Source organism: Gymnoscopelus braueri (genome assembly GCF_963280865.1).
Source record: "Gymnoscopelus braueri genome assembly, chromosome: 1".
Lineage (NCBI taxonomy): Eukaryota > Metazoa > Chordata > Actinopteri > Myctophiformes > Myctophidae > Gymnoscopelus > Gymnoscopelus braueri.
In genome coordinates, this window is record NC_137603.1 from 48,544,917 (window position 1) to 48,571,401 (window position 26,485).

At 42.3% G+C, this 26,485-nt stretch overlaps 2 protein-coding genes across 3 annotated transcripts in view; one reads left to right on the plus strand and one right to left on the minus strand.

The window, feature by feature from the left end:
* lrp3 (low density lipoprotein receptor-related protein 3) overlaps window positions 1-16,510 on the plus strand; it is a 21,327-nt gene extending 4,817 nt beyond the window's left edge. For both annotated transcript variants that reach the window (XM_080417273.1, XM_080417274.1), the window contains exons 3-8: window positions 398-609; window positions 3,089-3,654; window positions 4,838-4,957; window positions 5,144-5,643; window positions 6,229-6,361; window positions 11,170-16,510. In XM_080417273.1, the coding sequence (XP_080273399.1) occupies window positions 398-609; window positions 3,089-3,654; window positions 4,838-4,957; window positions 5,144-5,643; window positions 6,229-6,361; window positions 11,170-12,039 (2,401 nt within the window). In that variant the 3' untranslated portion in view covers window positions 12,040-16,510. The remainder of the gene's footprint in view (window positions 1-397; window positions 610-3,088; window positions 3,655-4,837; window positions 4,958-5,143; window positions 5,644-6,228; window positions 6,362-11,169) is intronic.
* Window positions 16,511-19,032: 2,522 nt separating this feature from the next.
* The window catches only part of slc7a10a (solute carrier family 7 member 10a), a 39,757-nt gene continuing 32,304 nt past the window's right edge, over window positions 19,033-26,485 (minus strand). The window contains exons 8-11 of the mRNA XM_080419247.1: window positions 26,260-26,356; window positions 25,886-26,035; window positions 24,698-24,875; window positions 19,033-23,068 (exon numbers count right to left, since the gene is read on the minus strand). Of these exons, the coding sequence (XP_080275373.1) occupies window positions 22,965-23,068; window positions 24,698-24,875; window positions 25,886-26,035; window positions 26,260-26,356 (529 nt within the window). The 3' untranslated portion in view covers window positions 19,033-22,964. The remainder of the gene's footprint in view (window positions 23,069-24,697; window positions 24,876-25,885; window positions 26,036-26,259; window positions 26,357-26,485) is intronic.

Sequence of the window (26,485 nt, forward strand, 5' to 3'; positions counted from 1 at the left end):
TTAATTTAAAATTCTCAGCTCTGCTCTCTGACACATTTCCTCCTTGATTTGATAAGCAGCGGAGAGCCAGACAATGTCTGTCTGTCTGTCTGTCTGTCTGTCTGTCTGTCTGTCTGTCTGTCTGTCTGTCTGTCTTATCTGTCAGTCAGGCTAAACAGTCTGACAGACTGCTACTCTGCTACTCTGCTTGGCTTCTTTGTTCCTGACGGTCTAAATATATCTTCCTTGCAGTCCTTCTCTTTTTTTAAAATACATTTTGAGGGCTTTTTTGTTTATAGCAAAACAAAAGAAAATATTCGATAGTTGTAGCCCTACTCTGCTATGAACTTGAGTGGTAAATAAAACGACAAAACATACACAACTATTACACACATATTTGCTCTCTCCTCCCCTGCAGTTTCCGTAACTTTGACGTGGATGATGTTGCGGCTAGCTGTCCGGGGGACTGGCTGGAGCTGTCCAGTCCAGGTTGGAGTGAGCAAGCCAGGCTGTGTGGATCAGTGCTGCCCTCTCCCTTCATCTCCTCCAGCGGTCGAGTCACTCTGTACTTCCACTCCCAGAACAACAGCTCTGGTCAGGCTCAGGGGTTCAGGCTGTCATATATCAGAGGTAAATGAAGTGTGTGCGTCCAGTGGTGGAAAAAGTACTCAAATGTTTTACTTAAGTAAAAGTATCAATACTGCAATTCAGAAATACTCTGTTACAAGTAAAAGTGTGGAAACATTTACATGAGTAAAAGCACAAAGGTATTGGTATCAACATGTACTTAAAATACCAAAAGTAAACATACTCATTATGCAGAATGTCCCATTTCATGTTTTCAAAATGTATACAATTATTTGAAAATAGCAGATCTACAAGCTCACAACGCGTCGCATCACGACGCATTGTGAGCTGTTGATCGGCTATTTAGCTGTAGTACAAAATAGGGCGTAGTTGGTTAATGTATGTTTTGTCTTAATAATCAATATCTATTAAAAAACTAGTAACTAAAGTTTTCTAATCATTGTAGTGGAGTAAAAGTACAATATTTGTCTCTGAGATGTAAGTGGAGTAGAAATAAAAGTACAGACAATTGGAAATACTACACTAAAGCAAAAACACCTCAAAATTATACTTAAGTACAGTACTTAAGTAAATGTAGTTAGTTACTTTACACCACTGCGTGCGTGTGCATGTATAATTTATCACTAACGTTCAGAACTAACTGACTCCCTATCTAAGAGCAGCTACACACTGTACGACTTTTAAGGTCATCGGAAAGGGATTCATCAGATCGTTAAGCATTTCACACTACACACTCTTTCTGTCATAATATCATTGTGGTTTTCACACTATACGATTGATGGCAGCGGGATCCCACGGTACCCGCAGGTCCCAACGCAAATCTTACGGGCGCGGGCCGTATTTAAATAGACTACGCATCACCCCGCACCAAACCACATATAGTTATGCTTTACTTTGCAAGATATTATGTCTACATTCAATCAGAGGAGAACATCTTTTCCCCTAGCCCTAAGCCCGAAAATAAATATATTGTAGCATACTAAAGAACTGGAATTGCAAAACAAGACTATCTTTATGCAGCTCTCCTCCTATAAACAACACATAGGCAACACACAGTACTGGGAATGTTTAGTGTGTAGTAGTGAGTATCAGCCACACACGCGCACACACACACACACACACACACACACACACACACACACACACACACACACACACACACACACACACACACACACACACACACACACACACACACACACACACACACACACACACACACACACACACACACACACACACACACACACACACACACACACACACACACACACACACACACACAGCCCCCCCCCACGGGGAAGATGCAGATAAAAGCAGCTAATTGGCTTCTATCACAGGTGATGTCAGAGCAACTCGGCACACTGGCAATCGATATCTAGAGAAGCACGAGGAAGCACTGATATGTTGACTCATTATTAGTGTCTGTGGATAATTGAACCTATCCTTTACCTCACTGTAACATAATGTAGAGCCTCTTAGAGGCTGAGGTGTTTCGTTCTATCAGTGGGAATTCACTTACACCAAAACAATAAAATATACTAAATGAAACCAGTTAAAACTAAACTAAATTGACCTAAATTGAAATTTAGTATCATGGTAAGATTAATTCACCAACCAAAAGTAATTCCTCCCTCTCTCATATACAGTGCATCCATTTTCCCTTTCCCTTTTTTTTCTGCCTGACCTTTCTGTGAGTTTTCTGTCATTGAAATGTCTCTGTCATCCGATTGTTAATTCTTTGTGTCAATTCTGTTTGTATCAGCAGTTTATCAAACATTACGATTTGAAATGTGTTCGCTTCCCCACATTTACTTTGTGACTCTTTCGTGAGAGGAAGCCTGGTGACGCAAGGCAATGGGCAGTACACAGGAAGTTTGTCTCTAAACAGACATACTGTAGTGATAATCTTCACCAATAAGAACAAAAATACTTCACAAGAACAATGTTGGTGTAACGCTGAAACGTACGCTGAAAGGTAGATTTTTTACATGCATGTATTATCAACTACAATTAAACTTTCACAAGTTGGCATTTCAGCTTTGCAAATGCATGTGTTTGACTAGTACTGGTACATCCCATGAGCCGGAGGGACATGAGTGTTGTAATTTACTACTTAGTAGTGTGCTTGTAGATCCCATACGGCGGACAGACAGATTGCGTACGATTGGCTATTTTGGTCTATAGCCCCACGGGATACCTATAATTCTAATTCTCTGTGACGATTAATTCACATAAATTACCTGGTTTTCGTTGAGTGATTTGAATAAATATTTGGTAATAGAGGTCCTTGGCCTGCTGTCAGCATGCACAAGAAATATGACGATTAGCTGCGGACATACACACACAGAGACAGAATCTCTTTGTAGGCAGATGGATTCCTATGTTGGAGTAGGGTGTGTTTAAGCAAAAATCTTAACCTAAACCGCCAAACGTGTTAATACCTGCTTTGAACACAAGCTGCTGTAATAATGTGTATGCTATTATTATAACCTCTCTTGCCCTGGTCTCCTGTTCATAGGTCACCTAGGTCAAAGCAGTTGCCCACCAGATGAGTTCCTGTGCGGGAACGGGAAGTGTTTGCCGTTGACCTGGAAGTGCAACGGCCAGGACGAGTGCGGTGACTCCACAGACGAACGAGGCTGCTCTCCTCCTCCCACCGATGCTCTTCCCCTCCTCCGCCGCCCGCCCTGCCCCCCCGGATCCTCCCCCTGCACCCACGGGCCCTCCACCCTCTGCCTGCCTCCCCTACTCCGCTGCGACGGCAGGCACGACTGTCCGGACGGGAGCGACGAGCGTGGCTGCGCTGACACCGCCTGCGGGAAAAAGCGACTGGGAAACTTCTACGGCGCCTTCGCCTCGCCGGATTTCTACTTCCGGGTCAACCGCAGTGGGGCGGGGAAGGCGGTAGGAGGCGAGGCAGGAGGGGCAGGAGGCGGGGAAGGAGGAGGTGAGGTGAGGTGCGCCTGGTTCCTGGACACCCAGGACCCCAAACCCATCGTTCTGCAGCTGGACCTCAGGCTGGGCCCCGGGGACTCACTTCACGTCTACGACGGTCTGGTACAGAGGGCCGAGCGCCTCCTGCAGGTGAGGCAGTAGAATTACGCTGTTACTGCTGTTAGCTGCATGATGTAATGTTTATGTAGAAGTATGTTGTGGAAGAGATAGACTATCAGTATGAAATGAGAAGATGCAGTGATATCAGCAGAAGATATTCACTTTAGAATTGTACGATTAAAGATAGCGATAAGATTAACATAAAAATATCGATATCAGTTAATAAGATAACGGTTATGAATATAAACATTTGTTATTGCCTGGGAGTCTATAACTGAGGGCTGACTTGGATGTGAGGGCAACAATGAATGCCAGGTGATCATAAAGATCCACATAAAGTCACACTGTTTTTAGACCCCATCTTGTTCATTAACAAAGACAAGAAAATGGCAATGAATCAATGTAGTTTAGTCAGTCCTCATCAATAGCATCAAATAGTCTCACACACCTGTACTTTGACTTCTGGTTGCTAGACACCTGTTCTGCCAAGTTTGAAAAAAATAAAAAAAGAATCTGCTGTGTGGCAGAAGGACCTTTCTACGTACCACCGTGGAAAAAAATGCCTCTGAACAAACAGGAAACCACAGCATGTCTGCAGCTGGCTGCCGGCCTCACCGTTTCGCAGCCATTCTCTGAACCGTCAAAGGTCGTGGCTTCCACATTGTGTTTTGGTTCCTATGCACCCGGATACACTCCAGTGTAATTCAAACACACTATACAAAGCCATATAGGCAGCCAGGTTTTGCCCACATTTGATACTGTGGGATCCTTAAACCAACCTTTGTTGAGTTCCACATCCCAAGTTCTAGTTCTCAGAGGGGTAGAGGGGTAAGCAGAGAGGTCCCTCGCTGTGCCAGTTCAACTGCGTTGCAACGTGTTCTGAGCAGCGATATATACAGTAGAGAGAGTGTTGCGTCACGCTTTGATCTCGCCGCAAAGTGTTCACCTATTTTCACCAAATGTTCCCCTATTATGACATGCCCAGAATAGGGATGCTAAGGTTCATGCAGTTAAGGGATACTTTTGAGCAATTATTTATTTTAGACACTTTTTGCACTTTTTACTTACCTTAGAAAATCAAGTCGTACGTATGGACAATCAGTCAGACAGTGATGTGCTATTAGTTAGGTATAATGCTATGTCTGGTAGGCTTAATTAAGCCTTTTAGGGTGCTTTTCTGTGTATGTAAATCATGGTCTTAATTCTTCCACAGGCTCTGTCCCACCATAACAACCACAGGCCAGCTCTGCTGGAGTCAACCAGGGGACAGATGAGTGTGTTGTATATGGCTCAGCCTCATAGCCTTGGGCGCGGCTTCAATGCAACCTACCAGGTACCCAGCTCTAAACCCTCTAACACATATAACCTGTAATAACCTTAAACACCCAACCCTAATCCATATTCCTGTACCTGGAATGTGGATTCGCACAGCGCTGCAGTGTGGGCCGAAACATCTGTGTTTTAATTTTTTTAAACATCAATGGTCATGAATAGGTTTTTATGTTTTTGCTTCTTCTAGGTCAAAGGTTACTGTTTTCCCGGGGAACACCCGTGTGGCGGTGACCAGGGCTGTTACTCGGACCGCCAGCGCTGCGACGGCTACTGGCACTGCCCGTCCGGACGCGACGAGGAGGGCTGCCCGGCATGCCCGGCAGGAGAGTACCCCTGCGAGGGGAGCGGGGGTCGGATTGGCATCGGCAGCGGTAGCAGCACGTGCTACCCGACCTCCGAGCGCTGCAACAACCAGAAGCGATGTCCGGAAGGGTCGGACGAGAAGAACTGCTTCGACTGCCAGCCGGGGAACTTCCACTGTGGCACCAACCTGTGCATTTTTGAGACGTGGAGGTGTGACGGACAGGAGGACTGCCTGGACGGCAGTGACGAGAGGGACTGTCTAGCCACTGTGCCCAGGAAGGTGATCACCGCTGCCCTGATAGGAAGCCTGGTCTGTGGGCTGCTGCTGGTGGTCGCCCTGGGCTGTGCCTTCAAACTCTACTCGCTCAGAAACAGAGAGTATAGGTAGAGCCTTTTCTCAAATCTACTTTTTATTTTTTTTGTAGTGGTGCAAATAATCTACCTAATCGATTAAATCATCCATTTAAATAAAATAATCGATTCTCAAAAATAGCGACGTATGCAATGCATTATGAGCTTGTAAACCGACATTTTTTTTAATTGCTGTGTGACACAGTTTTATGACAAAATATAGAACAGGTCCTAAGTGTTTAATCAGAGTAATCGATTTAGTCAATTATAAAAATTCAAATAAAAAAAAGAATGTTTATTCATTGATATAGATGAAGCGTCCTTCTGGGGTCCTTAGCTGGACCATTTATTATGTAACAAATCACGATCAGTGTGTCTGAATTGAAACCAATGTCATTCTTCTATGAACTAGCTAGCATAAAGGCTCATTTATACTTTGTTGCACAACATGGTTGTGCGACAAAAAGTTTTTCGAGACTAGGTGGTGGTATTCAGACTAGGTTACCCCTAACCCCGCAGCCATAGTGCATTGAGCTACACAGCACCAATCTCTCTTCCTCAGTCCACCCGTAGTCTCTCTCACATTTCTTCTTCTGTTCTGTCTGTGTCTCTCTTCAGAGCCTTCGAGACTCAGATGACTCGTCTGGAGGCAGAATTTGTGCAGAGAGAGGCTCCACCCTCCTATGGCCAGTTGATCGCCCAGGGCCTCATCCCTCCCGTGGATGACTTCCCTGTCTACAACCCTGTACAGGTAACACATTACTTCATTACACCACCACATAGATATAAAATGGCAGTGACAACAGAGCTGTCCGCACTAGACATCACATATTAGTTAATAATAGGTCTCTGATGTCCCTGAAGTTGTTTTCTGACAATTCCACTCTATGTGTGGATAGAATAAGTATTCTTGTATGCCTCAATACTCCTCTGTATATTCTGTGCTTTTCTGGACAGGCTGTTTCTACGTCTCTAGTTTTAAATGCAAATGAGGTACAGCTTCCCTCACCCCACTCCAGAATTGGTTGCCTCTCACATAGTTTTCATCCCCCCCATGTCATCTCTAAAACAAATCCACATTACATCTATGCGGTTCACATTCAACACTGGAGTGGGTAAAGATAGTACTGAGGCAGGATTATTTGTCCCCAGTTGACGTAGGACTGGGAGGCAATGTTTTCAGACCTAGGCAGCCAACAAGAAACTGACTGGGTTGTCTTTATTTCACAGTTTGTATGTTAATAGGCATTTAAACTCTGATTCCAACTTTCTTCGTGCACTGCGACAAGGCAGTGTAGAATCAAGTTTATGTTACTGCAACTCCAAGCGGGTTTGCAGTAACATAAACCCGGATGAAGTTGTAGCAGCGGCGGTGAATATTTGTATCTTGAACAGACTAACGGAGAGACACAGAGTAGCACCGCTCTCTAGTGTCTACAGCTCAGTGTGAAAGAGGCTTTGATTCTTTTACAGACTATGGACTTTGGCAACTGAATTTCCCCAGCGGGATCAATAAAGGTCTTATCTCATCTTATGTATCTCTTATGGATTGTCCATTTCCCCCAGTGGGATCAATAAAGGTTGCATCTTATGGATCTCTTATGGATTGTCCATTGAACTATGGGATTTTTATTGGTTGAAATTGGTTAAGGCCTGCCGATGTAATTGCACATTACATTGTCGTTTGACAGGAAGTAATTAAGATTAGACTTTTATAGATATTTTATTATGATACAAAAGTTTTGTTTTTGTTTTGTTTAGATTTTCTTCCAATTTGTTTGGCCTCTCTTGTTATCTATGCCTTCATTATGACCATGGATATGTGTGTAGAAAAATCTTTTCATTTCAGCTCATCTTTAAAGTGATGATAATAGCCTGATGATAGAACTCCCAGCATCAGCACACTTCCTAAGCTGCACATCACACACACACACGCACACACGCGCACGTGCGTGCGCACACACTGATTTACTGTCACATACTCACACAAGCACACATAAATACACACACGCATACTTATACATGCACATACACACTCCCAGTCTCTGTTGCTTGTCCTTGGGAACGTAGCCAAGCATTCAGAAAAAGCCACGTCAGCGCTTGTGTGTGTGTGTGTGTGTGTGTCTAGGGCAGACAGTGTCGTTTATCTCTGTATGACAGACGGTTAGTGTGGTTTGTCCCTATAGGACAGACAGTTAGTGATGTATGTCCCTGTAGGACAGAGCTTTGACATATTTGTGGCTGTCTAGGTGGTTTTACAAACCATGGCATTACAGGAAGGTCTTCACAGATCATTAGTGTCCTTCAAAAAGACACCTATCCACTACCTGCAGTGCTCACTGCTCACTCTTTGACCCTGCTCAGACTTGACGTCACTATTACTTTTTTACCCAAAACGCATTGCGGTTGCAATTATCCATTAAAATCCAATCATTCAGAAGACCACATGCGGAGGTGGTCTGTGACATATGTGGCCAAATGCGTCCCTTTCTGCATTTAACACATTGCATGCCAGTCGCGTAGATCTACGCGAACCTATTTAAAGCCGCAGCGTGCCAGTCGCGTAGATCTACGCGAACCGCCGATTCCCATGTTAAGTGCCCCAGGTGCACTTTCCGAATTTTTTTGATCCATTTCCGTTTCCGGTTTCCGGTCGGAAACGGAATTATTCGGGTTCCGGTTTTTTCGATCGTATCCGCTTCCTGTCTGGGATCCTGTTTAAAACTCGATTTTCTCTGGTTGTTGTTTTTCTCCTCGCTGATCACTGTTTACCGTTGATCGACTGTAGCTTCAAGATGGCGGCACGGATTTGGAAACTGTTTTCGCTGTCCGTTTCTCACGGATCCGCTGTGTGTTTAGAACCAAATGAACGCGCACTTTTAACTTATTTAGCGAGGTCTGTGGCGACATGAAAAAAACTAAAAAACAACAATAAAACGCTGGCACTGGTGAGTACATTATGAGATTAAACTCTGGCATGGAATGTGTTAAAGGTTCGATGACATTCATTTTCACTTTTTTAATTTGTTATGTTTTTTTGGGGGTTTTATGACCTCAATTACACCCAAAAAATCTGAACTTTGAACATTCAGTGGATTTTCTGTGGTCTGGGGTTTTCTGAATAATTAGGCTGAAAAGTAATCTGAGCTTGGCCCTTCGACAGTGTGGTCACAGTCGATTAATCCCGCCCACTCTCCTCCTCGCCCCTCCCCTCCCCTATCCTTTCCTTTGGGGGGGGCGGAGCAGAGGCGATGATTGACAGGCAAAATCCCTCACCAGCGACACCCGCAGGCAAAGATTTATTTTTTCATTGCAGTTGAAAAGGCTTTAGAAATGTGAGACAAAAACACCTACAGTGAATCACTGGAGTGGAATTTTCAGTTAAAACTTTTTTGAAGGACCAGGACAAAGACTCTGAATGTGGTGTAAACATGAATGTCATGATACCTTTAAGGACGGCATAGTCATCTGCATCCTCCAGCTTGTTCTTAAATTCAGGGTCCCCACGGTCATGAAATTCCTGGAAATATTTTGAAATACATTTTTAAAAAATCCAGTACTGGAAAAGGTTTGGAATTGATCAAAGGTCCTGGAATTTATCAAGGGTCCTGGAAAAATATTTGGCTATGCATTGTTTTTGGCTATTGATTTTTTTCTAATACAAAACATTTTCATAAACATGTATAACATTACACAAAATATGTAACATAAGTAGTTTTTCGCCGAACGGGCTGTGTAACACCCCATCCGCACTGCCAGCGATGCGATGTGACGCGAAGCGAGCGGGCGATGAAATCTCATTAAAATACATGTTTTTGAATGAGACCGTCCTGACCTACCGCGAGCGACAACGAACCGTGCAACGACGTCGTCCACCCCTCCTATTTTCGCTCGCAGGGTCACTATGCCCTAATTTTGCACGAAATGTTGAATGAAATTGTACTATTTTATATTCTATGCTTTATTTTTGCTACACTGCCTATCTTTGGGCATTGTACATAGGAGTAAGAGACACATTATTGCGCTGAATGATTGTTTTATAGGCCTGGAAAATGGGCTAAATATTCTGGAAAAGTTTTGGAAAAGTTTTGGAAATTCATTGGTAAAAATGTGTGGGGACCCTGTAAATTGTGTAAACTCGCTTCGTCCATGATGTCTGAACATTTAGAAAAATAGACAGATGTGTGAAAATTGGATCCCAAGTAGTCACACAAGTTATGTTTGTAGAGGTGCATTGTGTTGCCATGTGACCTGCAATCCATCTCAACTTGATCTAGACACAATCTGGATTAAAATGGATACAAGACACTGTCACATCAGAAAGTGATCTGTAGCCTTCTGGAGAGCAGGCAGAGATCAGATCTACTAATTCATACAACTAAAAGAAACCGACTCTTATCTGCTGTCTCCATTCTTCCTTTGGGGACAGAGCCTTCAGTGTGACAGCCCCCACCCTGTGGAACTCTCTCCCAACGGAGCTTTGCCATGCTCCAACACTGGACTCTTTTAAGGCTGCCTTGAAAAGACAACTATTCTCTCAGGCTTATGGCAAATAGTTGTTTGTTAGTTTGTTTGTTAGTTTGTTTGTTTGTTTGTTTGTTTGTTTGTTGTTCATTGTTTTTGATGTAAAGCATCCTTGGGTTCATGGTTGCTATATAAATTCAAGCTATTATTATTATTATTATTATTATTATTCTGTCATTTGGTCTTTCTCATCTCTGTCCCTCTTTGTCCATCACTCTCTATTTCTCTGTATCTCTTCCTCTACCTCCGTCCTTCACCCTCTCTCACCTCCTCTCTATGCCCTTCACATTTGCTTTTCAATTCAATTTATTCTCTTGGCATGAATTCATTTGAACGCCTCCTCTCCTCCATTATTGCCACAGCTCTCACTTGCTCGCTTTCTCCCTCTTGTCCCTGTGTCTCTCCCCTCCCTCCCCTCTCTCTCTTCTTATATTTATCTACCTCTATACAACAGCAATAATAATAAACATAATTTACATTTACAATTTAAAACACAGTGCAACAGAATAAAAACACAATAAAAAAGGGTTGACTTTTATAAGAAGGACGACTTCACCCATTCACCCATTTCAACCTATCTTTATATAATTGGTCCTCACTAATGCTCGTTACAACATGGCACCATTTTTGCCTACTCTGTCTGTGTCTCAGAGGAGGGCTGTGGACAGTCCAAAAAACACCTACCAGTGACATCATCGATGGGGAATCCAAGCTAATTGAAACTGCAGGCTTTAGAAGCCATTGTTCTCACGTTTATAAAAAAAAACGTGCCTAACGATGTTATCACTGGTAGACAGGTTTCTGAGGTGTCAAGCTGGCAATAATAAAAAAGTAAACCAGTAAGTAAAAGAGAGTAAACATATCTATCTCTCTCTACAGTATCTCTCCAGTGAGATGCTGTATGCAGCATTACCCTCATCCAAGGAAATGATCAGGGGATTATCAGAGCTCGTCCAAGGATGACCTAGACTAGAGAGAGTATCATATCAACACTACATGTCCAATTTATTAATATCTCGCTCTCTCCATCTCCAGTCGTCTGTTCTTCAGAACCTGCGAACAGCGATGAGGAGACAAATGCGACGTCACTCATCTCGTCGCAGTGCGTCCCGCCGGCGCCTGGGTCGTCTCTGGACCCGTCTGTTCCAGCAGAGAGGGGGAGCGACTCGACCCCACGGAGGCCGGGGCCACGGCATCCCTCTCCTCTCCCCTCCTTCTGCGCCTCCTCCTCCTATCACTTCACCAACACCACTTCCTCCCTCTCTTCCCTCAGATCCGGACACGTGGCCTCGTAGTCCCGGCTTGCCCCTTTGCCTGCAGGAGGGACAGGGGAGCGAGACGCCAGGCGAGGCCAGAGGAGAGCTGAGGTTGGTGGGTGTGACTTCAGTCGCGACCCCCTCTCCTTGCTCCGTGGCGGCGCTGGAGCTCGCGCTGTCCCTTCCCCAGTTCTCCTCGGACCCCCCGACCCCCTCGTCATCCTCCTGCTCCTCATCCTTCTCCTCCTCCCCTCCTCTCTCCCCCCTCCGCTCCAGTTCGGAGAGCCAGGAGGAGGACGAGTTTGTGCTACGGCGCGAGGTGCGTTCTCTGGAAGGCGGCGAAAGGGCAAACGGCAGGCGAGGAGGGGGATTTGAACCGCCCACCTCACCGCAGCGAGGAGACTGTCGAGTCCTGCCCACCTGCGGCCGCAGACCTCCGCACGCGTCCTCCTGTTCCTCCTCCGCCCCAAGCCCCTCCCACTCTTCCACCACCCCCTCCCACTACCACCCCCTCCACCCTCGCCACCGACGTAAAGCCTCCAAGAGGCTGGTAGTGGGACTGGCTGTAAACCTGACCTCTGTATCCCTGAGGAGGTACTCTCCTCTCAGACACATCTCTCCCACCGCAGAGACTGCTGACTCTGTCTGACACCGTTAGCTGAGCATGGAAGTCCTTTTTACAGCGACCACCCTGCTTCGCACTCGATACTCGTTCCAAACCTGTACACTATTCTTCTACTATTTCCCAGTGGGAGAACGGCCACAGTGTTCTACCATTGGCTACGGAGCAACTCCACTGAATCAGGCCAGGGGTTAAGTGCCTTGCCCAAGAGAGAATAATTTGTCATTCACTTTGTCACGCCCCCCAGGCGCCTAGGGATACCAACCACCGACGCTGCAATCACAAGACTGAAGCTCCTCCAACCTCTAACCTACTGCCATCCAGTGAGACAGACAGGCTGATTCCTAATTGATGCTTCGTCATACGACGGTGTTACGCCCGAACACATCGACGGGGTTCGGCGCGCGATACTGTTTTGCGACCCAAGTATTAACCAGCCTTGAGAGCCCAGGATGGAGGTACTTGACTCCAAACTGCAGACAGATGCAAAAGGTTGGATAAAGAGCCATGGTGACACATTTGTGGGATATATATAATGACATGGAGATGTTTACGCTGTGATGTTGCCCAATCAAACCAATTCTTGAAAGACTCTTTACATGTTTATATATGTTTTTCCTCTTCCTCACATTTTTCTGCATTTGATGTAGTTGCGTTCCTTCCTTAGGGAGCCTGTTAATCCACTTCAGCACCGCTGATGTAAACATGACTGATTTGCATATTGCAAGTTAACATTTCAAAAACAGTTTGCTTAAAACTCCCCTGGCAGTTTAACAGAGGTGAATCTTGTAAACAGTGTTTACAAGGTAAGAACCAAGACCAGTGTGAGCAGTGTTTGATCGACTTGTATTCAAATTAGAGCCTGGCTGATGCCAGATTTTTGAGTCCGATACTAATCCCGATTTTGTCAAAGTCAAAACATCAGTAATCGGTGGTCTAGGGCCTAAACCACCGATTACTGAAAATAAAAATGATAAAAAATGTGGAGGGCACTATTTCGGCACTATTTGGCCTATAATGACATGCGCAAAATAGGGAAGCCAGGGTGTTCCTTTCAAAAAATCCAATAACGGCCGATACGTCGGCCAGACTGCTAATATCAGTCAGGATAGAGTGGCTCAGCAAACGGGCATCATAACTCCCTCTCCATAGACCAGCAGAACATTTTCTGATGCTTGGAATTTATAAATGCAGCAGAATGTGACTTTATTCTTGTTAAACATCATGCAGTGATATGATCATCATCATTCAGATTTTAAAAGGATGACATCACAGACAAAATCTCACTGGAATCTGAAAGGTGTGCTCATTTTTCTCAGCAGAAAAATGTCATACACTAGCTGGATTTGCTACAGACCTGACTACATTACTCAGGACAGGAGATAAACATCTCTGTTTCACTACTCGGTTCTGTAGAACCGATCTTGTACGCTTGTTTTTTTTCCAGAGGAAATACTGTGACAAAAGGACAAGAAAGCAAAAGCCTCTATGTTTCAGTCTTCATTAGTGGTTTGGACTACTGTAGCTCTGCTTTGTACATTAGCCTCTGCTGCCACACAAAAGCTGTTCTATATGTCTGTCTGTCTCTGTCTGTTTGGGGTGCCTTGCTCTAAATGCTGTTTAAATGTTCTGCAGAATGCACTGGTCAGATGACACTGAAAGGAATTACTTTCATCTCCTTCCACAGTAAAACCTGAGGTTTTGATGTTATTGTATTATTTTCTGTTCAAAACAATCTACATAGTTGGCTCTGCCACTGTGGTAGGCTACCAAGCATCATGGAGGTTCTCTCCATTCTAACAATACTTTCTAATAAACAGGGTTCGATTTGCTAGGGGGGATCCATGCCTCTGTTTTTGATATCCCGCTCTGGTTGTTCATTTTTACAGCCGGTGGGGATGTTTGAGTCCCCCTCCCCTCAGCTTTTTTTTTTGTTCTCAAATCAAACCCTGTAAATAATGTGTCAGTGTGAACAGTATGAATGGAAATGCCAAATGTCCTGGTGGAGAGAGAAACCTTCTTCACCTCCTGTATGTTCCTATGCGTGCCATGCCAGTATGAAATGTTTTCCCACAAGATAACAATCTAACGCATCCATCTGTTACATGTATGGCCTCATGATCAAATATGATGATTAAATAGTTCACAATATTAGCATATTGGTTCTCTATGCCATTAGAGACATCTCTCTCCCATCCCTGTCTGTCTATATCTATGCTGTACCTCACACAATGACTGTGTGAAGATACCTCTGTTGGTTTTTCTTTGCAAAAGATATATTCATATTATTCTATTATGTTCTTTGGAAAAACACTGGGAAAAAAACCCATCAGAACCCAGAACTGTGAATTGTATGATGATATTGTGGAGAGACCTAATCAAATGATGTGACTCCACAGGTCACTGTTTTAATGTTGCACAACATTGAGGTAGATGACTGGACACCATTTGTGAAAGGTTTGTGTTTGAGGTTTTGTTATTATACAGTAATGTGCAGGTCATATGAAATAATATAGCATAAGGCTATAATTCTCGCTTTCAACTCATTATATCTGTGGTTTTGCAACTTGTTGTGGCCAAAGCACACCAATGGCCAAGTCAAAATCTCAAGGCACACCTGTATTCAAAGGGCAGATAGCTGATCTACAAGCTCACAAAGCATCGGGAGATTCTGGATGCAACGCATTGTGAGCTTGAAGATCGAGTATTTTCACTATTTTTGAACATAAGTTTGTGTGGAATTTAATATTTCTGTCTATAATGCCTTGCCTAAAATATGGATGCCACGTGGAAAGTAATTAAAATATCTTTAGAGTTTGCCTCTAGGAAATGAGTGCACACAACAAAGTACTTATACTTATATAGAAAGAAATCTATATTTGTATAGTGGTATACATTGCAATACTAATGTGTGGTTGTCCCAAAACCCAAAGCATACTCCCTTGTCTCACGGCACAGCAGTGTGCCTCGACACACTGTTGGGGAACCACTGATTTAGAGGGGTTTTACCTAGCCTGAAAGCCTGGCTGTCTTACTATGTTCATCTTTTGGATTTTTTCACTAGTATTAAGAGAGGGAAAATCCAAATGTCAGTCTGGATTCTAGGCTAGGTTGCATCTTTTTCACAGGGAAAACCTCCACAAAATCTGTCTAAAGCAGACATCAATTCACACAGATGCTTAGGTGTTTTAACAGGATGCAAGAGGTGTCTGTTCATCCTTTACTGACCAATGACTAATTTGCTATCTTGGGTTAAAGTGTTGACAGACTTGCTGGTTTGATCACAACACATGGTCACATGCAAGGCATGTGCTGGACACCCGTGGGCCCAGCACATGCCCCTCATAGGTCACAACATCTTTGGCCACAACAGGAGTACTGTTTAAATACAGTCAGGGCTATTGACAGAGTTCAAGCGTCACAGTATTCCAATGTCAATGCCAATGTCGATAATGGTTACTTACAGCTAGGAGAGAGAACAGATCCTATTTTGTCAGAGAGCAAGATTAGATTGTCAGAGAGTTAGATTAGATCTCGTTCATTGTAAGCCATGTATCAAGTTCTAGCTTGTATTTTGTGGGCCATTCTGTCTCTCACTCTGTCTCCATCTTTCACTGTTTCTGAATGTTCTGTAGAATTTAAGTTGTACTGATTAACAGTCAGAATGCTAAGATCTGGTCATAATGCTAGAAGAGATTAAAAGACTACAGACATTGTAATTGGCCTAAACCGAAAGAATAATATATTTCACATACATTTCACGTGTGATAGTTTGCCAAAAGTGTATTGAGTGTGTAAAACATAACATATTGCTTCCGTTATATTAGTTGGATGTACTTGTCAAGTTATACTGTATGTTTTCAATCAGTGCCCAAAATATTCATTTCTGAATTGTTTCTTTGGCCAAATATTATAGGTTTAAAACATAATCTTGTGACTTATTCTGAAGTATATATCTTTGTACTGTTTTGTTTTAATAATAATGATGAATTATTATTGGAACTACTTTGCAGTGCATCTGTGAGATGCACCGTACTGGGTTTTCTGGTAACGATCCTTTGAGGTGCCCTATCAGGTTTATGTTAAGCGAGGGTTTTAAAAGGTCATGGATATAGGTGTTTAGATTTCTTATCATTAAAAAAATGGTTAAATGTGTCACTGCTAAGTGATATGGTATATTTTCTGTCCAAACAATATATTTGGTGGTAGGAGAGATACACTTGAAATAATCTTTTCTCAGACAGTTCCTGATTTTCTTCTTTTGGAGGGCAGAATGTCTTCTCCACTCTGCTGTGAGACTGTGTTTATCCTTGTGCTGACAAACTTAAAGAGAGGACTCATGTTTGTATAAAATAATTTATCTTGTTTTGGGATCTGTCTGTATATTTTGTGCTGTGAGAAAGACACTGCGTAATGACTCATTTCACTGTTGCCATGCGTTTGGGAGGTTAATTGCCACTTGAAAGCCTGTACATGCAGCTGTTCGGTTCTGAATTCTTGTGCCTGCTTTTAATAAACATGAGTCTCTTTGATAGTTGATCCGCTATGGTTCATTTATTTACCTTTTAATCACATGAACCCTAGTGTTCCTTTTCTGGGCTCGTACCATCATTCTGTGAAAATACCCGATCTAGTTGCGAGCTTGTAGATCAGCTATTTTCACCAAAGAGATATGATGTAGAGGGAAAAAGGAGGGGCCAATTATAGAACCCTGGGGGACTCCGGTCAACGAAATATATACGGATTAAGTGTTTAAAATGTAAACCTGTGCATGACTAAATGAGTGCATGACTTGGGTGTTTGTTTCCTCTGTGTTGAAAGGCTGGTGATCAAAATATTACAACCGAATGTATGTAATAATGAACTACTAGAAACCAGTGGTGTAACTAAGTACGTTTTACTTAAAGGGGAAGACCACTCATTTTCAACATTGATCTATGTCTTTAATACACCTTAGAGCTGTTGTGTGGAAATAAGAAAAAAGTCCCCGCACCTTCTGTGTTGCCTAGAAAAGGATAATTGATTGAGGTCATGTGATCAGTGACATACACAGGGTGTACTTTTGGCTCCGCCCCCTCAGCCAAAAGTACACCCTGCGTATGTGGACTTTTACTTGTAACAAGAGTATTTCTGCATTGCAGTATTGATACTTTTACTTAAGTAAAACATTTGAGTACTTTTTCCACCACTGCTAGAAAACTATAATGGACTTTTCTGTGCTTAGCTCTGGGATAACATAAACCCCGGCCTATCCTGGAGCGTAGCCCATGTTAACAGGTCTGTACTGACCCAGAGAGCTTAGTGTAAGCCCTGAACTAGCTTGGAGCGGGGCCAGCAAGCCCAGGGCTAAACCGGGCGCTAGCACTCTTCAAAATATGGTGGTGTGAAGAACATCCTTTTCAACATTTCTTAGCCTGGGGCTAATGCATCACTTAGCTCTAGGATAAGAGCAGTGTGAAAGTGCCTGTAGAGCATGTTATGTGGTTCTCAAACCTCTTCATGTGAAGGACCCCAAAATTACACATATTTGGCTGCGGACCCCCCATCTCATATTTTGTGACATTGACCTCCAGAAGCAAAGATTTGTTGGCTTTTAAAAAAAAAACATATATTCAAAGATTTGCACAAATTTTCACGAAATGATTGAGACGCTTAATTTAGTAATTAATTGTAACTAATTTAACTGGGCACCCCCTGGTACCCCCCCCCCCCCCAAGGACCCCACTTTGAGACCCAATGTTGTAGAGAATCAATTCCATTCAAGGCAATACCACTACTACTTAAACTACTACTACGGTCTACCACTACTGCAACAACAACATACAGTATAATACGTACATATGCTAGAACTATGGCTGCACAGTGCACTTAACATTTTATGTGGTATCACTTCCTCTGATGGCTGCAATTCAGATTGATTACATTTCTCTCATTAAGTTAAGTGCTGGTCACAGCTGTACGCACAAGAGAATGGTTGTCCACCACAATAATGATTGTTCATTCATAAGAGCCCAGACAATGAGACGCCTCTGCATCTGTATAGGCAGAAACCTGGTATGTCCAAAACCATTACTTTTCAGGAAATGTGTTCAAATTGATCCAATGTAGTTATTTAGTCACAAGGTCTTGATAGTACTTTTCATTGGTTAAATGTTTATAAAAACCATAGACTTAACTGCTATAGGGGCGGCAGTGGATCAGGGGTAGAGTGGCCGGTAGAGCGGCCGGATGGGAAATCCGAGGTACCCAGTTCAATCCCGGGCTCCCCCAGAGTTAGTATTGAAGTGTCCTTGAGCAACTCGCTGAACCCCTAATTGAAAAAAAAGTTGGTGCCTTGCATGGTTTCCATGAATGTAATGCACAATCTATGTAAATCGCTTTGGATAAAAGCGCTATATAAATGCACCATTTATTTATATTTATTTTTATACACCCAGCGTTCCTATTCTGGGCATGTCATGGAGGAAAAAATCTTCAGAGTTGTTCCAAAGTGCAAACTACTTTTGCGCTACACGGTCACATGATAAAGTAGAGCATTCAGTTATGAAAAAACAAGCATAAAAACATGGAGATACAAGGTGTCTGACTGACAGCGACGATACACACTTTTTCCACCTGTGAAACTGACACACACATACACACAGAAGCTGGTTTATCCAAACAAGAGGACCAAAGTTTATAATTTTTTTTCCAATCAACTGAGAATTACATTTAATGAGCTATTATCTTGTTATCCTTTTACATCTTTAAGCTCTTTTTACAAAACATCCAGTTCACCAAAAAAAATGAAAAAAGGTACACCATACGTACAGTATGTATATGTAATCACAACAGGTCTGAGGAATGGGTTTTCTCAGGAATCCCCGATGCTGGTTCACAATCTTTACAGATTAGAATATTTACAGGACAGGGATGATGGTGTGTGTGTGTGTGTGTGTGTGTGTGTGTGTGTGTGTGTGTGTGTGTGTGTGTGTGTGTGTGTGTGTGTGTGTGTGTGTGTGCACAGTGAACAGTGAACAGAGAAGCATCACTTAAGAAATACAAATCACATATACTTTACAATACATTCTACTAGGTTTCAAAGGAGCCAAAATATAGAATAAACTTGCATTCATAGGTTTATATAGTATTACATATATTGTATACCTATGTATGCAATAGCAAATTATTATTATTAATAAGAATTATTTTTTGTGGCTAGTTATTGGATAATATATCTAGACATATTCTAAAGAATATATGAAATGTATTTTTTCAGCTCTGTGAGATGCACTGCAAGCCAAATATTTAAATAACATTCATGTGGACCAAGATTGATGGAACAGTATTAACCTTGGTCCACATGTATGGTTATTTAATGATTTTCTTACAGCCAGTGGATGTAAATGTAATGCTTAGTTGAACACTCCAATGACCAGTTGAACTTGTATCTTTTCAAGTGGCAGACTGGATAAGACCAGCTCTCTTGGTCACATGCACATTGTGCTGGTGAATGGAGGGTTGCTAGTTTGAATCCAATCAGACAGTAAAGTGCTCAACTTCAAACACAAGTGATCATGCAGCAGCAGTTACATGTCAACAGGTCTTATGCTAAAGATTACACAGTAAAACATGGTGTCGTTTTGTCCCACACAGAATGGATGAGAAGTTAATTCTAACAAGAGTCTGCTGTTTAACAGCCATGACAAAAGTCTCATCCACCCCCATTTGAGAACATGTCCTGAGTCTCAACGTCTAGTCCCTGTCCTCAACCTCTATTCCACATAGCCCCAATCCCTTGTCCATCCACCCCTAGTCCCAACTCCTAATTCCAAGCCCTCAGGTTCTATTCATTAGACCCTACCTCCTAAACCCTAGCTCTTGGCCAGTGCACATTAGCCTCTATCCTCTAGGTAGCTCAGTGGTTTTCAAACATTTCTTGTGCCCAAGGCACACCAAAGGGCAAGTCGAAATGTCAAGGCACACCTGTATTCATACAGTATCCGTGCGACTCTTAACATTTTGATCACTGTACACTTTTTTTCTGCTTTTTACTAATGGCAAATACAACGTTTGGGGAAATTCTGGTGTATAATTTGTCTCTGTATTGTGAATTGAGTACAGTACACACAAAGTACTGATAGTGAATTAAAACAAATAATGCCGTAATAATGGGTGGATGTCTCAAAAAAACAAAAAGGCACACCTGGACATGTTTGGGAACCACTGCACTAGCTCTTCCACCTCAACTCACTAGTGATACCTCCTATCCACCTCAACTCACTAGTGATAGCTCCTATCCATAGACACTACTCCCTACTCCCCCTTATTCATAGACTCTACTCCCTACTCCCTCCTATCTATAGACACTACTCCATACTCCCTCTTATCCATAGACTCTACTCCCTACTCCCCCCTATCCATGGACACTATTCCCTACTCCAACATGCTGATGGGATCTGTGGGCATTTGAATGAGTGTTTGTGTGCATGATGAGTGAGTATTGCTTCTTTTCACAAGGACAAATACTAGCAACTTCCTGTTGCATTATACTGTGTATGGCTAGTTTCCAATACAGGAGCTTACAGTATGCACAGGGGTATGGTGTGCTGGCTCAGGTGTAGTTCAGCTACACATTTGGGCACTGGGCATTGTCTGCACTGGCAATCAAACCGGGAACCTTTCACCTGCTCAGCGGCCTCCCTAGCCTCCATTCCACTGCACCAGATTTACTTTATCCATCTAGGGCTAGGGGTTGCTTAGCTACTGGGTATGATTCTTCCCATTCCACAGTGTCACATCTCTGCTCACGCATCAAAAGCGCTACCTCTTCAATTCATAACGAAGCCTTCAGTCTGCCCTTACAGAACGGCTGCATAGTCAACATGCCTAATGCTATATAGACAATACACGTATGTATATAGAAAAGTACAATGCAAACCCACAATATTTCCTATCAATTACTCACCCCATGCTGCCTTGAATTCCTGGAGATTTTATTTCCTTCTCACATGCTTATGGTGAACGAAGAATCCAAAAACTGAGCCTGAAGCCATGAACTGAAGTAAACAGGGGCCAAGTTTAACCAAACCATGTCAAAACATTTGTTTATAAACTCACACAACTTATAAAGTATAATCCAAGAGTCATGTATCAGTACTTTCAAAACACATGTATTTTCACTCAAACCTTTTTTTGTTTTTTGATTGATGCTTTTATTGACAAACATGCATATACATGACCATATATTTGTACATATCTGTCAAAACAAAAAAGCTAGAGAGCTTATTTCCATTGTAGTCCTTATAGTTTTTCCGGATAAACAGTCTCACGCACAAACAAGTAGCTCGCCTGCGATGTTTGATATACGTTTTCTGTTACTAACATTGGCCGCTGTTAACTTCAATTCATCAAGCATTTTCTCAGTTTTTGGATTCTTCGTTCATTGTGGAGGTATGCGCAAAAAGAAAATGTCTCCTGTAATTCAAGGCAACACAGGATGAGTTATTGATATCAAATGTTTCATTGAGTGAAAAATCCCTTTAAAAGGAGTTAATAATGTTAAAGAAGGCAAGGACAGCACTATTTATTGTGGCAATAAATAGTAAATTTAGAGTGATGTCCTTGCCTTCTTCATTATTCTTTATATTTATGTATACTGTATACAGTATATAAACATTTGATTATTGCTGTGAAGCTTTTTCCTGTGTTTGACAGACGCTGCACAATACAGTTTTGACTTGACTTGTGTCTTTTGATAAACAGCTTATTGTTTAGAACCAGAGAGAACACAAAAGGTAGTTGTTAGATTGTAATATTGCTACGGCAGATGAGGGAAGTGCAGTAAGTGGTGAAGTACAGAAGAGTGTGCTACCAGCTCAGCCGGGCAGACAGAACATATTAATGTCATCAGATTGATCAGTGACAGCAGACCTGATGCTGTCAGTGGCAGGACATTGTGAGTAGTTGAATAGATGTTAAGTGCTGTCAAAAGAAAACAAAAAAAACACAATTATCCCCCTTTCCTACTGTACCTCCTCCTGCATAGGTTAGACTTGTTACAAAATCCAATATAGCCCCCCACACACCCTTATCCCAACAATCACACACAACATACACTTCACATTAGGGGTGCAACAGTTAATTGAACTAATCGACTTAATCGATTATTTAAAATTATTTTGATTTGATTAAAATAATCGATTCTGTGGGGGGATTTATTTCTTTCGTGTATTGTATAAAGTACAAAGTGGTTATTCAAACTAATCGATTTAGTCGATTATAAAAATCTATTACGATTTTTTTCAAGTCGATTCATTGGTGTATAAAAAAAACAAAATAAAAACGTGCTTCTCGATCATTAGATTAATCGAAAAAGTAACCAATAGAATAATCACTAAGAAAATAATAGACAGTTGCATCCCTACGTTCACATACACAACTCTCAACACTCAGGAAGGCAATAAGGCACAAAGATTTAGCTCAATTATAAAAATAAAGCAAAAACTAGATTGTTAATCGAGACACATGAAAGGTGCATATCACAGAGAACAGAAGACCAACAAGCAGTCAAATAAAACAGACAAATGAAACAAAATATGTGTGACATGGCTGGGGGTACGTGACCCATAATGTCTCAAATATGGACAGATTAATTCCTTCAGACTGAGGGGCTTGGATCTCAGCACCGCAGGAAAGAAAAATGACCCGAAATAAAGCAGTTGTCCACAGATGGTGTAGTGGTTAAGCACTCCTGTCGCTGGAGACACGTGGAGCCTTGTCTGGTGCTTGTCTAGTTGTTGTAGCCTGTCCAATGTTTCAATAGTTTGAAACATAAATGTAAAAAAAAAGTTTTGACTGTCTTGTCAAAAAAAAAAAACTAAGGGTGTGTACTGCCCACACCTAAAAAAACAAAACAAAACAAAACCAAGCAGTACTTCCAGGGTAAATGGTAAAGAGATGAAACAAGGCGCTCAGTCATGTTTGGTGTCGGTTAGCGGCTCGGTTTCTGAATCTAACGGGTCCTCCTGAGGGAAAACTACATAACACACCTTCTGTCCAACGTACGTCACCAACTCTGAAACACAACAAGAGGAGGAGGGGTTAATTCTAGGCTGTCAAACAGATGAATATTAATATTTTTGTAAGGAAACCAGGGTTTGACACTAAAAGGTTGCCAAACTAGTAAATAAAACGTTTGGGCGAGTTTCAGGTTGCCCGGCGGGCAAGTGGCCAGAGCGCTCTCTCTCCCTCTCTTCCACACACACACCTATCATTTTATAATGGGCGATATACTTTTCGGTAGGCATGTAACGATGCATCGCGAGACAGTTAGAAATCGATGCAAACGTGTGACAATTTAAAATCGGTGAAATAAAAAACGTAGGGCGCAATCTAGTTAGACTCCCTTCCTTGTTCTCCGCCTACTATTTCTGCCTGCGTTCTGTTGTCACTCACTGAACTGGCAGTTGTGCAATAGGCTATGTTCACCCGGCCGAACGTCCTCTCAGACTATGAGATCTAAACAACTAGGCGCTAGAGCTGCATAAAGACGGAAATGTGCATCGCATGTAAACATGTTTATTTGATTGATGAATGGCCCAAACTATACCGTTTACTGAGAGGACTTCTTCCCCTTCTGACGATTGTCAACTGTCTGACTTAAACTCTGCAGTGCACTGAGACACTCCAAATGAATTGATTAATATCAATGAAATTCGCTATATATCTGAAAAACAGCAGTGAAAGGAGTTTGACGATGTCAGCGGTCTGATTGTTAAATTATTAGATTATTAGTTCATTGAACTCTGCGGCCGCACTGAGTCGCTCCAGATAAGCAGTTTTCATTTGCCTATTAGTTGTAAGTTTCCCTTATTACATAAATGTGTTGTTTTGTGTGCTGAGAATGTAGCATAGACATGCTTCCTTTAAACATGTAAATCCCAAGCTTGGAACAAAGACTAAGCCTTAGTTTGTTTATTTTAAGAGAATTTCTTTATCATTTCTTTATTTCATCTGGGATATATGTTTTAAAATTCATTTATTAAATTTTAAGACAAAATATATTTAAATTTATTATTTTACAATTATTTAATTTGATATTGTAGGCCTATTGAAAAGAGGATAAGAGAACATACTGATGTTAAAAAATACATGATTTTTGTAAGAGAAATATGGGTTTTCCGGGTAGTTTCTCTGGAAAATAAATTTGTTTAAAAACATTGTGAAATAATAGGACAAAAAATAAAACATTTAGACAGCAATGCTGCCTTCTTCAGGGCCTTGCTGTGGAAACGCAATTCTGTTTTTAATGTTTACTGTCAATGGCAGGCTAGTCTCGCGTGGCCAGACTGTTGCCTCTCACAATTGTCAAATGCTACCTGGGACATACAGTCTGGGACACGGAAGCTCTGATCATGAGTAAAATATAAAGCGGATGTGAAGCCTCCTCCCCACTTCCGTTTCGTCTTTACAGTTGTGCACATTTATCCTAATATAAATAAAAAACATCTAAGCATATATAGCTTGCTGCTTAAAAATAATTTAAAAATAAAATGTAGTGGAGATCGTGGAATAGTTGTCTGGCTACGTGAGACTAATGGCAGGCCAACAGGTTTGCGTTGCATCCCTTTGAACTCGGTAAAGCGATAGTTAACCAAAACGCAGAAATGGAGCTACAGGCAATGGATAATAAAGTTTTACTCACCGACCACCCTGTAGACCCATTTGGGTTTGTTTTGCCAATATACTCCCAGGAAATAGACAGGTACACCAGTCAGCATGATGACCATACCCAGGCCACACACCACAGGCTCAGAGTACATACTGAACCCCAGCAGAACGGCCCAGAACAGCATGTAGCTGATTGGAATCAACAGGTTCACCTTAAAAACAGAGAAGATAAGGAGAAGGAGAAGGACGGGGCTTTATAAATCGTTGCTGTCAGGCCCTTCATCATACTACTGCGTCACACACAAGCATCAAAAGTAGCAAAACTACTGAAAGAATGCACACACATTAGAGATGCATGGTCTCGGTTTTAGCCGCGGATAACCGCAGTTTGGGTGGATTTGGGTCAAATATAATTATTAATTCATATTGGATAACCCACGGGTGAAATAATGCGGAAAATAAATTAATGACATATATCTATAGGCCTATTATAGACCAAATCTCGGTGTGCGTGCGCTTGTAGTATTTTAATATGAAGTCATTTTCTATCAGGCACAAATTAGCCGCCTACTACACGTGCTTTGCTGGCATCTGGGGTCCTTCAACTTCCAAACAACAACAGTGGACCAGTGGACGCAAAGGCAGCTAAAGTGAGAGTGAGAGAGAAACTTAACAGATTTAAAACAAAATAAAAAAGTAGGGAGGAATAAAAGTTTGGCGTTGGAGTGATTTAGTGAAGTTGTTAACCCTGCCGACAACGAGTCAAGTGCTGGATATATCTTATGAAAAATTGCGATGTGAGAAAGTGATGGAAGACAGAGCGCTGTTACCATGGATATTATGTATACAGTCACTACATCGGTGATCTCAACAGTGGAATTGTTTGTACAAGTACGTATCCTTATAGAATCCAATTGCCTACAGTACAGTTAGAACGGCCTCCGTAGGTAAGCGCTGCACGCCACGGAAAAAAAAAGACGGAGGGACGTCCCAATCATCTGTAAAACCATGCATTTCTGTGCAAAACTAAGAAAACGAACGTCAGGGAAATAATAATTATTTGACATGCGGATGATGCGGTCGGTGCGGTCTAATATAATGCGGGATAATATAATTATTTATTTTCGATGACGGATGGATAATGAATGTGTACACACGGATTAGGGTGACGAAAAAGCCCATCCGCACACACACACACACACACACACACACACACAGTTACCTTAATGGGTCGCATCATGTCGGGTTTTTTGTAACGGAGGTAGAGCAGGCCGGCGATGGTGACTCCGTATGACAAGTAGTTGATAAAAGACACATAGTTGATCAGTTCGTGAGTTTCTCCTATACACAGGATCAGTATAGTTGCTGAGCACTGTGTGGAGACAGAGAGACAAACCCAAAGGTTGTTGTTTTTTTAAAGAGAGAAAAGTAAGTAAACCATCAACCCGATCGTCTGGCAATGCGAGACTACACCTGTGCCTTGGGTGATGGGTGATTGCCCTCCCCACCGCACCCCACCCCACCCCCAGTCAGGACTGCAGAACCACTCTCCTTCTTGTGAGATTACTTTAGTTGCCTGGTTGGTGCAGTACTCACACAGACCAGCAGGGCGGGGATGGGGGTGCAGTTCTTGAGGTGGATCATGGCCAACAGCTGGGGCAAGTGTCCTTCTCTAGCCCCTGAAAAACACAACCTGACAACACAAGCACACACACGTACAGTACATGCTAGGGTTCAAATTATAACAAATGTGTTTAGTATCTGTGCCAGTGTGTGTGTGTGTGTGTGTGTGTGTGTGTGTGTGTGTGTGTGTGTGTGTGTG